A 19,555-nucleotide genomic window follows, 5' to 3' on the forward strand; every position below is an offset into this window, starting at 1 on the left:
TCATGAAAAAGAAATTGCAACTTTGATAATAGTAAGACTTAGATGATATGTTTTAAGCCCTTGGGGGTCAGCCAGTGTCAATATGCATGCCATCCAAACTAATACTAATAATTCTTACTAGATTATTTCAAATGGAAAAAACAACTTAATTCTCAAAAGTATAATTTTCAAATAACAAGTGGCCCATTGGGCTTGTATCGGTCCCCTGAATCTTAAGCCTCAGCTATGTTATACATGCCTATAGGCCCTGCCCTTCCCGCTCCAGGCATATCCCTTGGTATCCCTATAGCTCACCTGGCCAGAAAGGCTCTCTTCTTAGGAGGCACTGACCCCTGCGAGGCACAGGCCTTCTCAGTCTGGAATCTCTTTACAAGAAGTGCTGAGGTAACGGAGCCCTCCTTCATGTCCTTCTGTACAGAAGGAAGCGCTGCCCTGAACAGGGTAGAGCCAAATAAGGGGGCAGTCAACAATCAGGAGTGGTAGGGTTCCTCAACTGGGTGGTTTTTCAAGACTGAAAACCGCCTGGCCAACACGACATTGGTAAGCAAGGAGAAGCAAGGCCGCCAATGCTCTTAAAGCCATGTTCAGAGCAGAGGTGATTCTTTCCTGTATGTCGGCCTGTTCTGCCTCAGATAACCAGCCTTCAGGAAAGTTGGATAAGCTATATGGACAAACTGTCAGGACGTCTATATTTGACGGAATCTGGATGAACTGACGCAACATTCTCTCCAGCTTGTGGTGTTCCTTAGAACCGGACACCTGGTCCACCAATTTGCCTGGCTGGCGAAGAGGCTAGTTGCCCGTCATGTGTGGCATAGTCCTTGGCAGAAGCCTCCAACAGATCACCAACACTGAGTTGCAGTCCAGCAAACCCAGGAGCACCGGTAGAGGAAGAATTCTTCTACATCTCCCAAGCCCGGGCATTGGCCAGAGCTGAAGACAGGATGGTGCCCTCTGGCAGAGACCAATCTGATCAAACTGATGCCCGAAGGGCCACAAGGGAACCTAAAAGGGTGGTGGACTCAGGTATTGACGATGCTGAAGGTGTTGGGCAAACCTTGGCCCTGACAATTTGGGAAATATCGGTCCGGAAGGGCCACATTCCGGAAAGAGCATGCTGAGCCTAAGTTTCAGAAGAATTCGGGCCATTTTTCCCCTGCGAACCCTCCTAACCGGTAAGTTCGTCGTCAGACAACTCGGATGGGTCGATATCCAAGCATCCAGGAGAAAGATGAATAAATTGTCTTCCTCTGCCATGCCCTCACCCTCAAAATCCTTCTCCTCCTCATTAGGGACCAAAGTCTATGTGGGAGGAACAGGGGCCACTAGAGGAGCCAACTCCAGAAAAGAAGGCTCTTCCATATAGTGTTTAGATGCAGAGCTCCTAACAGCTGTGGCTGTAGGCTTGGGTCTAAGACCCGAGGCCCACTCCTGGGACTTAAGAGACCAATGGGTCCGCGCGGCAGGTGGAAGACTTTAAGGTCCAGCAAACCTTCTTAGGACCGGCCAACAAGGCCCCCGAAGTAGCAGAATGTTAAAGGTATTCTAAACTGCTTAACTGTCTCCTGGAGGGAAAGACCAACAACCAGGGAAAACCCATAGGGGTTAAACCCAAACCCCTGAGGGAATGGGAATGGTCCCATGGGCTGGGAGTGACTCCAGAACTGGCCAAAATGGCCTGTCTGAATCTGGGGTGGACACCCAAACATGTACAGGATAGGCCCATAACTGCTGGGATAGTGTTGGTACCCAGAAACATCCACAGACTGGCCTGGGCAGCCCAAGGATGAATGCATGCAGGCACCCATATACCCAGAAACCGGGGGACGCAGCGACCGGAAAATGGACCCAACCCCTTGGGGGAAACCCCCTGGGTACCCCTGCACAGGGAACTCTGGACTAAACCGAAAAGGACCAGAACCAGGAACCTGTGGGGGCAGGAAAACAGGCCCCGCACTGACACAAGGATTAGTGAACTGCATGACACTAATCCCTATAGGCACAGACAACCCTGACAAAAAGTTTGTTGCCCCGAACCACACTCGAATGTACAGGTCCGAAGTCAAGGTGGTCCCTACCAACAACAACACCTGACGCGCCGGGCTGACTGAATGAATCAGTGACTGGCAGCCAGAAATCCCTACCCGATGGTAAAACCGCCAGCAAACGGGATCTCCAAGCCAATTCAACCCTGGGCTGCACTGAGTCAGGGTCAAAATGTTCTTCCCCATTACTCCAGGACGTGCCTGGACAGGGGGGACCACCCCCTGCTCGAGGGCGTAGCTCAGCCAACAAAGCAGCAAAAAATAACTAACTTCACATAAAATCCAAACAATGAAACACATGGTCAGGCACTCGAACACATGGAGAAAAACATGGCGGGAAAATAGGCCAAAATAAACATATACCAAGTCTTAAAATGACAAAATAAGTTGGGAGAGGGGTTAAACACTTCTAAATGAGAAGCAATAATACTCAGATAATAAATGGAAGTACAACATGAAGGAAAAGAAAGCGCTCAGCTTAGAACTGTCTGCACTCGTCAGCAGCCATAAAGGAAAGAGGCAGAGAGATCACTCTATGTTCCTGCCATGATGGCTCATGGATTGTAGGGAGAGCAGGATTTTTTAATCTTTTGCTTTTGGGATACAATGATGGGTGTAGGTACCATATCTGCATACTAAAGTTATGGTAATTATTACTGAAATGAAACTATCAGTCAAATACCATACTAATTCACCCTTCTAAAAAAAAGCTATAAAAACGTCATTTCTTTAAACAAAATTCCAGCCCTTTATCCCAGCATGCTACTGGTACAAAAATCTATACCCTAGCTAATAGTCCTTAGGTTATTCCAGAGAAGCAGATGGTGAAAGGGAACATCTGACACATCCTCATGGCATAAGCTCACTTGCCCTTTGAGCAGGTGAGCTGTAGAGTTGAAGTCAAATAAAGGATAATAATAAGTCACATTCAAACTGAAGCTCACATGACACTGGACCAACAGTTACACCACAAAGCCAAGAGAGAGAGAGAGTCAGGATATCACTAAATGTTAATTACAGGGCATCACAAAACTGTACATCTTTACATGCACAAGAGAGAATCACAGAGTAAATACTTGCACATGTATAAATGTCTAAATGTTACATGTAAATTTCTTTACAAATTACAATATTGTACCACCCTGAAATAAGAACTTGTTTGAAGTTAATGATTTTCGCACCACGTTTTACAGCTATTCTATAAGGCTAGTTTAACCTACCACCAGCAGTGCTACTTTCGCATAAATGAGAAAAAGATCAGATCCTTCTCTATATTGAAGATATCCTATTCAAATTTTGTGAATTTAAAAAGACACAGCCTGTTGTATTATTCATCAAGTTAAAAAAAAAATACTGCCTAAATATTCTCGCAATTAATTAATTATTGAAATCAGGTTAACATTCATTCCACTATTGATTGAACATTGTACGATGGCACGGTGTCTATAAATAGTAATAGTAATTTTGTTGTTAATGCCTGCAAATTCAAACACTGAAACAAAACATTTTTTGTTTTTAAATGGAGGAAAGATTAGATTTATATATATATATATATCCTGATAGTTTAGCCATATATCAATTTGGAATCTCTTTCGTTTGGACATTGTTGTTAGATAATTGGTAAACACAGAGCACTGAATGGAATAATTAGCCATAGAGAACAATGAGTGTTAAATTTGTGTAAAGGGACACATGCATTGAAACAAAGACCAAATTTTAGAGGAAAATATAGTAATAAAAGGTGGAAAATATTTCACTTTAAAGAGTGAGAGGTCAAGTTGATTGAAATCCGTAATAAAAAAAGACAATAAAAGTGCAGATGAAAAACGTTTTGCTTGGAAAATGTCTGAAAAACTGCTAAAATTGTTCATTTATTTTTACTTGTTGGTTGATGTTTATTTGAATACTAATTATACTAGTAATTCTTTATAGTAATTGCAATGAAGGCAGGTAGAAAAATGGTTCATGCATGAAGACATGTTATTTTCCAAAACATATATAGCTGAAAGTTTGTTGTTGAAAACAGAGATGTATATAACAGTATTATACGTCCCTGATGACAAGTATTAACTTAGCGCAAATTATGTCTGTGACTGAAATGTACCATCAGATGCCTCATGGCCTTGAATATTACAACAAAATCATCATACTCAAGTATCATATCTAGCATACAGTTTAAAAATGTTATTCAATTTGTTTTCTTTTCCTGCTTGTGCCAAATCTGTAATATATATATACTTACCACAGCTTCTTGTTTCTGCCCAGGGGGAGGTTTCTACAAATTTAGGAATGAGGAAATTTGAGGACATATTACTACAGAAATAGCATGGAGCTTGAAACCGACAACCTTAGCAGGAAGACTGTAATATATTTGCTGAGCTAAATATTTTAAAAGCTTTCCACATATAAATCAATAAGTAATAGAAGGACTAATGCTTTCTCTATATATATGTGTGTGTGTGTGTGTGCACTGGAAGGGAGAGTACATTCACTAGCTATCATTACAGCCTAGCTAGTTGAGATATAGAAAATCTTTACATGGATGTGAGTATCGATATATTACATGGGATTCATGCAAGTTTTATCCATTATTACTGTCATTAATATTAAAATTCAAATATCTTTTATAAATATATATGTATTCTATCATCGTCACATAGTTTTTCTTACACAAACATATATATATATAGTAATTGTTGGGAGGTTTGAAAAACAGAATATCTTCAGCTTCAATCAAATTACAACAGGTCAATGGGGCCTGCAACTATCACCTGACTTATTCAGTTATTCAGTCATTTAACAAAGAATTTCAAATCTGAAAAATGATTTCTGAAATATAGTAATTTTCCTGCTTGGTCATAGCTTGTGGTCAAGCAAAAATCAATTTTAACATTCATAAAGACCAAATCAAATTTGGACAACATACGTGTACAGAAGTAGGATTTGGAATAACATTATCTCGTAACATTTTCTCTTCAGCTTGTTAATTTCAATATAATAGAAATTTTTATAACACAACTGGAAGAAGATTTAAGAGTGATATTTCATTGACTTCAGGGTCACCTTCATGAGACAATTGACCCCGTGTGAAGAATTGGAACTATAGACCTGATATGCATCGTGAACGAGATTATAAAGAATCAACTGACTTTTCAGCTGTACTATAACTGTACTATAATCTTATGTACACTAAGGTAGAAAATAGTGTGACGAAATGGTAAAAAATTGTAGGCAAGTTTATCAGTGAAACTGCTAAATGCTCTCTGCAAACAACTTTGATGGGCACAAAATTTTAATAAAGGGCAATAACTCTGTAATTGAGGGGTCAAGGACCCTAAATTTAGTACACTGCATGAACATTGTCTTTGTACGGTCAATGTATAAGTTTCATGATTCTTGCTTAACTGTAGGCAAAGATTCAGACGAAATGTTTTACAAAGGCCAATATCTGTAATTGAGAATTCAAGGACCCTAACTTTAGGACACTGCACATTGTTTCAGTATGATCAACATATCCACTAAGTTTCCTTATCCTAGTTTAAACGCAAGCAAAGCTGTGCTAGATCCTCACACAAAATTTTAACAAAGGGCAGTAACTCTGTAACTGAAAGGTTGAGGACCTTGAATTTTGGTACAATGCACATCCCTTTAGTATGACCAATGTATACACCAAGATTCATAATTCTTGCTTATCTGTAGGCAAAGTTATACTCCGGAGACAAAAAGAGAGACAGACTGGCAGATGGACGGACAGACACACAGACAGATAGACAAGGTGGGAACAATATTCTCCCACTAAATCTTGTCTGAATGTCTGTGGTACTTATCAAAAATGATCAAGAGTTCATTTCACACATTATAGTATCTCTTTTCACCAACTTACAAAACACTTAGTGTCTTTCAGATCCACCTAGAATAAGGCAGGGCGTGGCAAATGAATGAGACTGTATTTAACACTTTGTACTTCTACAATGACCAGCTCATTTGGCACGACTACATATGTCTATAGACTGATGTTACTTTAGATAGATTGTTACTATACATGTAAACAGTTTATACAGACTGATGTTACTTTAGACAGATTGTTACTATACATGTAAACAGACAGTCTCTATAGACTGATGTTACTTTAGACAGATTGTTACTATACATGTAAACAGTTTATACAGACTGATGTTACTTTAGACAGATTGTTACTATACATGTAAACAGACAGTCCCTATAGACTGATGTTACTTTAGACAGATTGTTACTATTCATGTAAACAGACAGCCTCTATAGACTGATGTTACTTTAGACAGATTGTTACTATTCCTGTAAATAGGTGTTCTCTATAGACTGATGTTACTTTAGACAGATTGTTACTATACATGTAAACAGACAGTCTATATAGACTGATGTTACTTTAGACAGATTGTTACTATTCATGTAAATAGGTGTTCTCTATAGACTGATGTTACTTTAGACAGATTGTTACTATACATGTAAACAGACAGTCTCTATAGACTGATGTTACTTTAGACAGATTGTTACTATACATGTAAACAGGTGTTCTCTATAGACAGATGTTACTTTAGACAGAATGTTACTATACATGTAAACAGACAGTCTCTATAGACTGATGTTACTTTAGACAGATTGTTACTATACATGTAAACAGACAGTCTATATAGACTGATGTTACTTTAGACAGATTGTTACTATACATGTAAACAGACAGTCTATACAGACTGATGTTACTTTAGACAGATTGTTACTATACATGTAAACAGTCTATACAGACTGATGTTACTTTAGACAGATTGTTACTATACATGTAAACAGACAGTCTATACAGACTGATGTTACTTTAGACAGATTGTTACTATACATGTAAACAGACAGTCTATACAGACTGATGTTACTTTAGACAGATTGTTACTATACATGTAAACAGACAGTCTATATAGACTGATGTTACTTTAGACAGATTGTTACTATACATGTAAACAGACAGTCTATATAGACTGATGTTACTTTAGACAGATTGTTACTATTCATGTAAACAGATGTTCTATATAGACTGATGTTACTTTAGACAGATTGTTACTATACATGTAAACAGACAGTCTATATAGACTGATGTTACTTTAGACAGATTGTTACTATACATGTAAACAGTCTATATAGACTGATGTTACTTTAGACAGATTGTTACTATACATGTAAACAGACAGTCTATATAGACAGATGTTACTTTAGACAGATTGTTACTATACATGTAAACAGTCTCTATAGACTGATGTTACTTTAGACAGATTGTTACTATACATGTAAACAGACAGTCTATATAGACTGATGTTACTTTAGACAGATTGTTACTATACATGTAAACAGTCTATATAGACTGATGTTACTTTAGACAGATTGTTACTATACATGTAAACAGTCTCTATAGACTGATGTTACTTTAGACAGATTGTTACTATACATGTAAACAGACAGTCTATACAGACTGATGTTACTTTAGACAGATTGTTACTATACATGTAAACAGTCTATATAGACAGATGTTACTTTAGACAGATTGTTACTATACATGTAAACAGTCTCTATAGACTGATGTTACTTTAGACAGATTGTTACTATACATGTAAACAGACAGTCTATACAGACTGATGTTACTTTAGACAGATTGTTACTATACATGTAAACAGACAGTCTCTATAGACTGATGTTACTTTAGACAGATTGTTACTATACATGTAAAGAGGGGTTCTCTAAAGACTGATGTTACTTTAGACAGATTGTTACTATACATGTAAACAGACAGTCTATATAGACTGATGTTACTTTAGACAGATTGTTACTATACATGTAAACAGACAGTCTATACAGACTGATGTTACTTTAGACAGATTGTTACTATACATGTAAACAGACAGTCTCTATAGCCTGATGTTACTTTAGACAGATTGTTACTATACATGTAAACAGTCTCTATAGACTGATGTTACTTTAGACAGATTGTTACTATACATGTAAACGACAGTCTCTATAGACTGATGTTACTTTAGACAGATTGTTACTATACATGTAAACAGACAGTCTCTATAGACTGATGTTACTTTAGACAGATTGTTACTATACATGTAAACAGACAGTCTCTATAGACTGATGTTACTTTAGACAGATTGTTACTATACATGTAAACAGTCTATATAGACTGATGTTACTTTAGACAGATTGTTACTATACATGTAAACAGACAGTCTATACAGACTGATGTTACTTTAGACAGATTGTTACTATACATGTAAACAGACAGTCTATACAGACTGATGTTACTTTAGACAGATTGTTACTATATATGTAAACAGGTGTTCTCTATAGACCGATGTTACTTTAGACAGATTGTTACTATACATGTAAACAGACAGTCTATACAGACTGATGTTACTTTAGACAGATTGTTACTATACATGTATATAGGTGTTCTCTATAGACTGATGTTACTTTAGACAGATTGTTACTATACATGTAAACAGGTGTTCTCTATAGACTGATGTTACTTTAGACAGATTGTTACTATACATGTAAACAGACAGTCTATACAGACTGATGTTACTTTAGACAGATTGTTACTATACATGTAAACAGACAGTCTATACAGACTGATGTTACTTTAGAAAGATTGTTACTATTCATGTAAATAGGTGTTCTCTATAGACTGATGTTACTTTAGACAGATTGTTACTATACATGTAAACAGACAGTCTATACAGACTGATGTTACTTTAGACAGATTGTTACTATACATGTAAACAGACAGTCTATATAGACTGATGTTACTTTAGACAGATTGTTACTATACATGTAAACAGACAGTCTATACAGACTGATGTTACTTTAGACAGATTGTTACTATACATGTGTATAGGTGTTCTCTATACAGACTGATGTTACTTTAGACAGATTGTTACTATACATGTAAACAGACAGTCTATACAGACTGATGTTACTTTAGAAAGATTGTTACTATACATGTAAACAGTCTATATAGACTGATGTTACTTTAGACAGATTGTTACTATATATGTAAACAGGTGTTCTCTATAGACCGATGTTACTTTAGACAGATTGTTACTATACATGTAAATAGGTGTTCTCTATAGACAGATGTTACTTTAGACAGATTGTTACTATACATGTAAACAGTCTCTATAGACTGATGTTACTTTAGACAGATTGTTACTATACATGTAAACAGTCTATATAGACTGATGTTACTTTAGACAGATTGTTACTATATATGTAAACAGGTGTTCTCTATAGACCGATGTTACTTTAGACAGATTGTTACTATACATGTAAACAGGTGTTCTCTATAGACAGATGTTACTTTAGACAGATTGTTACTATACATATATACAGGTGTTCTATAGAACAATACCCTCCCCCTAATACACCCAACAGTAGGAACACCTCCTGTAACAAATATAATGTTGACTTCTGTCATTACCTCATTTCTTATACTTAAATCAAGGAACTTATACTTCTTCCATTTTCAGCTTGAAAGTGATAACAGGAATTTCAGTTTAATAGCACATTTGTACAATCATCATAATTATTCCAAAATAATATTTCACCTTTTCGGATCACTTTGTAGTTGATATTGTCAAACATTATCAGGTTGAATTATATCTAAAGTGAAATCAAAATCTAAAAAATTTGGAAAAAACATGGCAAAAATTTGAGCTTTCCTGGTCCTTTAAAGGACAGGGGAAAAACATGGTATAACATGAGGTCCAAGGACCTTAATGGTCATCTGAGTTACTTTACAGTGCAAAACATTAACTGCTGTCTCATGCTAAGGCTTCTAACCAAGACAGCTAAGGCTTCTAACCAAGTTTGCATTAAAAGAAATTACACTCAATAATTGAATTTTCCTATGTAAAATCTTCCACCCAGGAACATTAGAACATCTTTGAAATTTCAGTCAATCTGATCCATTTTGGCCCTGCCCAACAGCCCTGGGTGTCAGCCGAGGTCAATATGTGCATCTCCTTAAACTGTCATCTTACACTCATAATTCTAACCAAGTTTGATCTATTTCAAATAGAAAACAAGCTTACAGTTATTACTCGTCCCCTGCCATTAATTAAATTTTCTAAGCAATATAAACCTTGATAACAATGAACAGACGTCTCAGTTAAGCAATTGAAAGTCTTCAATCCAAAAACCAGTGTCTTGACATCTATTTTTAGCAACACTGAAATTTGTAGTTGACCTTTCAACCTTTAACTCATTTACACTGAAATACCTCATAACCTAACAGACAGACGGGCAGAGAGACGGAGACAAACACTATCAGGATCTATCCAAAAGTCGCCCAGGGTGGCTAAATGGTCATGGAAATTTCAACAAAAATATGGACCAAATAAGTGCCTAAGGTGGTTATATGGATGGTTAAGTTTTCTTTGATTTTGCTGACTGATAATAAGCCTTTGGTGTGTCAACATGTGAAGTATACCACAGGATTCAATGTTCAATGTGAAACATCAGATGTTCTATATGTGAAATATAGCCGTTATACTTTACGACAGCTGGAATCATATATCTATTAATCCTGCTATTTTTAATATATTATGATGGTTCCATCTCACATACAGAATGTCCAATTCCTATAGACATAGTTACATTATGCTAGCCCAATTTCATCAGAATTGATTCTCCGGCTACCTACAACTGAACTCTTCATTTCTGCATTTATGCATATATATCTTTTTAACCTTTATACCTGCCAGTAAAGTATTTAATAATCATTTTCAATTTTGTTTTTGAATTATTGCATGAATCTCAAGTCAACTGCAGCGATACATCCCATTAAATGTGACATGAGTTCTAGGTCATGCTTGAGTGCTGATTCATCATTAGCCCATAGTTACGATGCTCTCTGTAGGGAAATCAGACTCAATGTTTTCTTTAAATTCCATTCGATTACTGATTGCACCGAATAAACAAAAGTCAAGTGCATAATAAGTAAGAAGTATTTTTTTTATCTGTTTTAAGCATTATTTTTATTTCATGCTTTTTAACGCATTATAATCCAATAACAATAAATCACCTGTAAGAGGCCCCATCCATATTCTTCATCATCTCATGTGTGTTTGATAACAGACATTTCTTCGAAAAGTGCCTTTTCATTTCAGTAATAATTACCATAACTTTCGTATGCAAATATGGTACCTACACCCATCTTTGTATCCAAAAAACAAAAGATTAAAAAATCCTGCCCTCCCTACAATCCCATGAGCCATCACGGCAGAGACATAGAGTGATATCCCATCCTCTTTCCTTTATGGTACCAGCGAGAACGGATATGTCCAAGTTTAGTTCTTGACTTTCTACTATTTTTGTATTATTGCCTGAGAATTTTATAACACTCAGTTTTATCTTTACAAAACCCATCTCTCAATTATATTGTCCTTTGTGACATTTTTATGTTTGTTCACGCCAACATTTCGGCCAAATTTTCCTCCACATGTTTCAAGCGCGTGACTGCTTGTTCCACGTTTTCGGTTATGTAAGGTTAATTTTTTGTTTTCTGCGTTGTTGGCTGTTTTTTGGCAGCCTTCTTTCGGTGCTATGGTTTGTTCTTCCGGTTTCGTGACTTCCTTTGTTAGTTTTTCAAAACTTTCTTGCCTTTTTACTCATTTACAATTGTTTGTTGATTGTTTTAAGTATGGCCAGCCCTGGTTTACAATTGAGTACAGCACATGGTCGTTCCCATTTCTCCGGAAGCAGGACCATCCTGATGCCTGTGCTCTGTGCCAGCCTTGTAGTGAGACTTCGATATTGGATTGGCTGGGAGTTCCTGCCTTCCATCGGTTTTACCTTCGGGTAGGGACTTTTGATTGCTGGTCACTGAACTATTCAGTGCCTCGCAGAGGTCAGCGCCTTCCAAGCAGAGGGCAATGTCTTCGGCTGCTCAGTCTTCTGCGCAGCCCAAGTCCAAGCCTTGCTTAAAGAGCAACAAGGGGAAGGGTAAGAAGGGTGAGAACCCTACCGGGGCAAGAAGAAGTGTTCCTGAATCCTTCAGCTCTTTGGCTGAGGCAGATCACAGAAGACGCTTGGGCATTATCTGCCCCTCGCTGCCCTGACGATTTTTTTCCTCCTCAGGGGAATCTGGCAATGGCTCAGGTGCTCCAGGAGGAAGTAGGGACCATGCTTGCCAAGGGCGTGATAGAGGAGGTGCCTATGTCGAAATGTTCTCCTGGCTTCTACTCACTTCAAGATGGAGACACCATGGGGCATCATGGCCTCCTTGAGGGATGAAATGTGCGCAACTTCAGTAGATCTGAAGGATGCCTACTTCCATATCCCCATCAAATCAAGATGTTGGCACTGCAGTTTCCTCCGTTTTACATGCAATGGCAAGGTCTTCCGATTCCGGACCATGCCCGTTGGGTTCATGACATCACCTTTGGTTTTCACCTAGCTGCTGCAGGTGGTCGTGGAATTTCTTCACTCTCGCGGAATAGATGTCAACATTAATTTCAACGATTCCCTCATGCTTGACATGGTAAGAGAATTGTTAGTGAAGGACACCCGTCTGGTCCTGAAATTCTTGCTCATAGTCAGCTTCATTCCTTCCAGAGAGAAGTCAGAGGTTTCCCTATCTCAGAAGTTTGTTTTCCTGGGGAACCGTTTAGACACAGTTTATGGCTTAGCCCTTCATTTTCCTTGGGAATCGGTTTAGGGCTTAGCCTTTACACAATTTGAGAAGTTCAAGAAGGCCAGGGCTCTGGCTCTGACCTTCATCGCTTGGTTGCATGTCCAGGTGCGTTGATTCATCAGTTTTCTGGGGTATCTCTACTCCCTGACAGATGTGATCCCCCTCGGGAGGCTTCACATCAGATATCTGAAGATGTTCCTTTTGTCCAACTGGGTTCCGTTATCCGGGAAGTGGAAGGCCTGGATTCCTCGGACGCATTCATGACAGGATGGGGAGCTTACCTCAATGGCTAGTGCTGTTCGTGGGAGTGGTCCGGGAACAGCTCTCGGAGCACATCAATGTGCTTGAGATGAATTCTGTTCTTTTGGCTCTGCAGTCTTTTCAGAAGGTTCCGCAGTCAAAAGTGATTTGTGTGACTACCGACAACTCTACAGTTGTCATGTATCTGGAGAGACAAGGGAGCACCAGGTCTCATGTTCTCTGTGCTCTCTCCATTCACAGAGCCTCTGGCTCTCCCTATCAGATCAAATCTCCTTCGCCAGTCTCGGTCCAAGACGACACACTCTCAACCAGAGATCACGCATGGAGGCTATCTCGGGAAGTCTCATTAAGGCAGGCTTTTCTGGAAAGATGTCAGATCGCACTGCGCGATGTATCAGGGCTTCCACTTCTACTGTCTACCAGTCACGCCCCTGGCACTATATAGCTGGTTATCCTACCCCTATTGTCCTTGCTTTTTACGGCAGGAAGAAGATAGGTTCGTCCTCTCCTTCTGCTCTAATCAGATAGATCCAGAGTTCGGCAGCTTGCCCCATAGTGGAATCTGGCTCCTTTTCCCATTTTCCAACTTATATATATCACTCTTGTTGGCTCGGTTGGAAGTGTGCAAGGGGTCTTAGTGTGGGAGGATACCGGAGTACCCAGGGAAAGCCCATGCGGCCGTGCAGGTGACCCACTACCTTTTCACATCCATTCCGGTAATCGAACCCCAGACGACTAGGTAAAAGGTGAGTGCGTTACCACTGTGCCATCCAACCAATCTGTGTCTTTTGTTTTTGGGATCTTTTGTTTTTGGGATACAATGTTGGGTGTAGGTACCATATTTGCATACTAAAGTTATGGTAAGTATTACATCATGAAAATTGGTTTTACATGAAAAAACCTCAGAATGAATTTCCATATTCTGCTGCAGTTTGACAAAATGATTCTTCAAGGAATTATCTAGTGTTTAAAATCTCAATTAACATGACAGATAGGCAGCGTATTATGATGCTAGTGTAAACAAAACAATAAACACAATAGACATCATGAATTAAACTTTCAATGTTAACAACTTGTGATTATTAGCTCTCAGCGATCCCTGATTGCCGTGACTTTTGTGCATTCTGCAACACATGAAATCATCTGGAAATTTGACTTACATTAAAACATTTATGGAAACAAAGCTTTTCTTTTAATCTCAAATGACTGCCAATCTAAAATTACTGCCCATGGGCGGCTTATCAACTGGGCAATCCTGTTATAGTCCCCTGCGGTCTCACCATCAGGGAACTTATAATCAAAGTATGTTCAAAAATGTAATTTTCCTATATAAACTCCAGTAAACTTAACCTCTTCCCCAGGGGGAAATTTGAGACCCTGGGAGTCATCAAACTTTACAATAAGGTTAAGTCTCTGAAGGCGTTTCTATCCATGAAGAGCAATTGATTCTACCCTAGCTGCTTTAGGAGGAGAAGATTTTTGAAATTTAAATCAATTAGATCCGGGCCCCTCAAGCCCCTGGAGGTTGGGAACCATATAATTTACAATTGTGGTGTGCCTTTCACCATGGAAAGAATAAGATGTTGAAAATGTTTAAACTTCATGATGCAGGAGGCATGATCAGGGATAATAGGGGATCGCAATAAAGCCTTCCTAATTCAAGTTTGGTGAGACAGAGGTCAATGGGTGGGTAAACTGATGGGATTGTGCTCTTGAATGCCTCAATCCTTCTTTGTAATATTAAGCAGTCAAGAATGCATGGCCTGATTGATGATATACAGCTACATGAAAATAAATTAAAGCATTCCTCACCTTATTTGGTTTTAAAGTCATCCTGCCTCCACACCGGGCACATGAACGTAAATGACAGTAATTGCAACGATGTCCAACTCCATCGGCAAATTTTGTTTTGTGACAAATCTGACAGATGGCACCTGTGTCTTGATTTGGAGCCCCAATCTTCTTGGCTTCTTCATTGACCTTTTCAACCGATGTTTTAAATGTGTCCAGGTCACTTTGCATCTGCCTGTAAAAACATACACATTAAAGGGAGACTGTTTGTTTTGTTATACAGCAGGGCTAAAGAAACCCTGTCCCTGAAAAAAATGGTGCAAACTGCTATAATCACATTTAAATCTATGTATTCACAGATATGTCAAACACGAGCATATCGTTTAGTGTCAGAGGACAGAAAAATATATCACACTCTTGATTGAACCAGCAACCAGATTTGTTCTCAAGGCAGACATCATAGCTACCATTACAGGAAGGGAACTGCCCTCTAGCTAATGCAAGTAAGGCAACAACATGCTTGGCTAAAAAATTTATCATTAACCTATTGGGCCCTGCCCCTCTCGCCCTAAAGGCCGAAACATGTAGTTTATGCAAACCTTATTCATCTTCATCAAAGTATGCTTTAAGCAAATACAGGCAGAATCAAATCATCCCTACAGGAGTAGGATTCAAAATAAATTGATAGATTTCCCTATTAGGTCTTGCCCCTCTAGACTCTGCGGGGAGTCCAAACCCACCATTTTATACAAAACTGATTTCCCATCATCCAAACATGATTCAAACAATAAATTTGGACAATTTCCTGCATTTCCTAAAGAACAAAATAGATTTTAATGAAAGTGATATGTTCACTATTTGGCCCCAACTCTCTGGCCACAGGGTATTCACTGTTTATACAAAACTGATGTCCCTTCACCCAAGCACCAAATTTGGACAATATTCTGCAACTCCTTAAGAACAAGATAGATTTTAAAGTAATTGCAGCGATAGATTTTCCCTATTGGGACCGATATTCCAGACTCCAGGGGGCCCCAACACCATTTTAATACAAAATTGGTTTACCTTTCCCCAAGGATGCTTCACACTGAATTTGATTAAAATCCGCTCAGTTACTAATGACTAATTGTGATTCATAAGAAAAGTTGACGGACAACGGACAGCAGATGATGGACACTGCAGTATTCCTATAGCTCACTTGGCCTTTCAGGCTATGTTAACCTAATAAAATGGCATAGTTTTGTCATTCAAAGTCCCATAACTTAGCAAACACTAATAGATGAGATTGGTAATCAACTCATGTGAGGTCTAATTGATATGAGCCCACAAAAGAAATTTGGTGAAGATCAAACTACAAATACACATCTGTCACATTATTTTGCAAAAAGAAAATAAAATGTTGAAATTTTGGCATTCAAAATCCCATCTCTCTTTTCACCCATTTCACTGATTAGGGAAACTATGTCATGTGAAGTCATATACCACGTTTGGAGAATATCGACAAAAATGCAAATTACCACATGAAAAGTAATTAAATGTTAAGTTTTCTCCCATAACTCCTGCAAATATTGACAGATCTCACTGGTTATTGAAGTCATGTGAGGCACATTGTATCATAGATATAAAGCAACATACTTTATCCAGTGAGAATTTTGACAAATAATACAAAGTTATTGTGTAGAAAGCAGAACCGAACAAACACACAGACAGCTAGTTACTATATGGCACCAGCATCAAGATGCAGGGCCCAAATAATGAGTGTCTGTACACTGTAAGGCTGGTCACATGTGGTACTTTGTAAACAACACACTTTAAATTATGATTGTATATACAACTATTCAGTCTGTATCTGATAAATCTGGATTGATTAGAAAATAAACTTATTTGTACCCAAAAATATATATTGTAATGTTGGAGTTGCATCTCTTTGTCCTCTAAGTATGTTAGAAAATAAACTCTATCTCATACTTATTTGTAAGTCATTTCTAAATTTGCCTTAAACATGATAGAATTGCACAACAAGCACACAGATGTGCAATAGCTTATTTCATCCAGTTTTCCTATTACGCACACATCCCACATAGTGTAATGCTGTGCAATCCCACAACTGTATCTATGAATCATGGTCCATATACACCTCTGTTGACACTAAGTATTTAACAAGAAGGCCATAGCCCTTAACGGTTATCTGACAATCAACAGATGGATGGACTGATTACATAATTTGCTGATGGTGGTCTACCAAATCTGATAATTCAAATTTTGAACATTCCTTGAAAGTCTCAGAAAGCTCATAAATAATAGGTTTTATTCATAAAAAAACAATTGCGCAATCATGTTACAAAATGGCTACCGTGGTTACCATGTAAACGCTTTTTTGAAAAGGATGAATATATCAACATACCATCTAATTCTTTACCTTAACAATTGAAACTCCAATCATTTTTTCTCAATTTTACAAATGAACCTGATAAAGTAGTTCAGATTATTTATGTCTAATATCATTACCTCTCACTAATAATGTTTCAGACGAAATTTAGGTGAAATCTACCCAGGAATTAAGGAAGAGCAGTAAAAACCAATATATATATAGGGTGATGAATCAATGTTTCAAATTCATAAAGTTATTTTGTTTCAGACTGCTTAGTTCACTAGCAATACTATAGTTGTTCAGAGAAATCCTCAAATACAATTTGTCTGTTTTTTCCACAATATGCATCCAGAATCATGGCATATTAAGTCTACTTTCTGTGAAATAACTGCCAAATTATTACTATATCTTATTTTTGGACACAGACGCCGTCATCAGTTAAGTTTCAATTAAAGAGGCCAACACAAATCTGCCACCAAAATTTTGTAACTCAAAAGGGGTAAACATTCACTCTTGGATAAAAATCTACAAAGCAGTTTCCAGGAAACCTTACGGTCACTATCCTCATATAGGCATTTTTATGGTTACTATACACAGGTAGGCAGTCTTATTGTTATTCAATACACAGGTAGGCAGTCTTATGGTTACTATACACAGGTAGACAGTCTTATGGCCACTATACACAGGTAGGCAGTCTTATGGTCACTATACACAGGTAGGCAGTCTTATGGTCACTCTAAACAGATAAGCAGTCTTATGGTCACTATACACAGGTAGGCAGTCTTATGGTCACTCTAAACAGATAAGCAGTCTTATGGTCACTATACACAGGTAGGCAGTCTTATGGTCACTCTAAACAGATAAGCAGTCTTATGGTCACTATACACAGGTAGGCAGTCTTATGGTCACTCTAAACAGATAAGCAGTCTTATGGTCACTATACACAGGTAGGCAGTCTTATGGTCACTCTAAACAGATAAGCAGTCTTATGGTTACTATACCAGGTATAAAGGTTAAGGATTTTTCGCATCATTTCTTCTTAATATCAAGTAACATTTTGAAAATAGGTTGCTGTGTAAATAACATGAAAAGTCTATTATTCAGGAAAAAAATAAGAACAATATATGAAAATGAATAATTTCCCGTTATACACTTTCTGACGCCTATATCAGAAAAAGCAGTGCAACAACATATTGATTTTTTTTGCTTTTAATTTAATTTCTGAGATCAAATTGTTCAATAAGTCATCATCAGAAAAAAAGTTCAATACTAGAATTATTTCACTTCTCAGAGCAGCACATCCTTAATGGTCACTATATGTACATAAAGGCAGCTGTATGGTCACTCCATAATGGAAGACAACAATGATTGAGAAATACCATTTCTGAGATGCAGCACAAACTACTATGGTAATAATATTTAGATTACATTGTCAATCAATATAACATTCACAATTAAGATATTACTACAGTGATGCCAGTATTCAATCCCTTAACTAGAGGCAAGTAAGGCTGATCAATGTCAATGAGTGCTGTTGTCTGTATAAATATAATAATCAATAAACTCTTCTACAGAGCCACATATAGACTCCAGGAGTGTACAGCACATACTACAACCACATACAGGCTCTAGGGGTGTACAACACATACTACAACCACATACAGGCTCTAGGGGTGTACAGCACATACTACAACCACCTACAGGCTCTAGGGGTGTACAACACATACTACAACCACCTACAGGCTCTAGGGATGTACAACTCATACTACAACCACCTACAGGCTCTAGGGGTGTACAACACATACTACAACCACCTACAGGCTCTAGGGGTGTACAGCACATACTACAACCACATACAGGCTCTAGGGGTGTACAACACATACTACAGAGATGTACCACATACAGGCTCTAGGGGTGTACAGCATATACTACAGAGATGTACCACATACAGGCTCTAGGGGTGTACAACACATACCACAGAGATGTACCACATACAGGCTCTAGGAGTGTACAACACATACTACAACCACATACAGGCTCTAGGAGTGTACAACACATACTACAGAGATGTACAACATACAGGCTTTAGGGGTATACCAAACATATATACTACAGGGGTGTACCAAACATATACAGGCTCTAGGGGTGTATCAAACATATACACTACAGGGGTGTACCAAACATATACACCACAGGAGTGTACCAAACATATACACCACAGGAGTGTACCAAACATATACACCACAGGGGTGTACCAAACATATACACCACAGGGGTGTATTGAACATATACACCACAGGACTGTACCAAACATATACACCACAGGGGTGTACCAAACATATACACTACAGGGGTGTACCAAACATATAC

The 19,555-nt window shown here is 38.1% G+C and overlaps 1 protein-coding gene across 1 annotated transcript in view; it reads right to left on the reverse strand.

Moving 5' to 3' along the window:
- Positions 1 to 19,555, reverse strand: part of LOC132565136 (regulating synaptic membrane exocytosis protein 2-like) — a 106,888-nt gene that overhangs the window by 71,729 nt on the left and 15,604 nt on the right. The window contains exons 2-3 of the mRNA XM_060229747.1: positions 14,836 to 15,049; positions 4,288 to 4,320 (exon numbers count right to left, since the gene is read on the reverse strand). Of these exons, the coding sequence (XP_060085730.1) occupies positions 4,288 to 4,320; positions 14,836 to 15,049 (247 nt within the window). The remainder of the gene's footprint in view (positions 1 to 4,287; positions 4,321 to 14,835; positions 15,050 to 19,555) is intronic.

Source organism: Ylistrum balloti, unplaced genomic scaffold (genome assembly GCF_031769215.1).
Source record: "Ylistrum balloti isolate Yb309-2 unplaced genomic scaffold, AGI_CSIRO_Ybal_v1 Utg369696, whole genome shotgun sequence".
NCBI classification, from domain to species: Eukaryota; Metazoa; Mollusca; class Bivalvia; order Pectinida; family Pectinidae; genus Ylistrum; species Ylistrum balloti.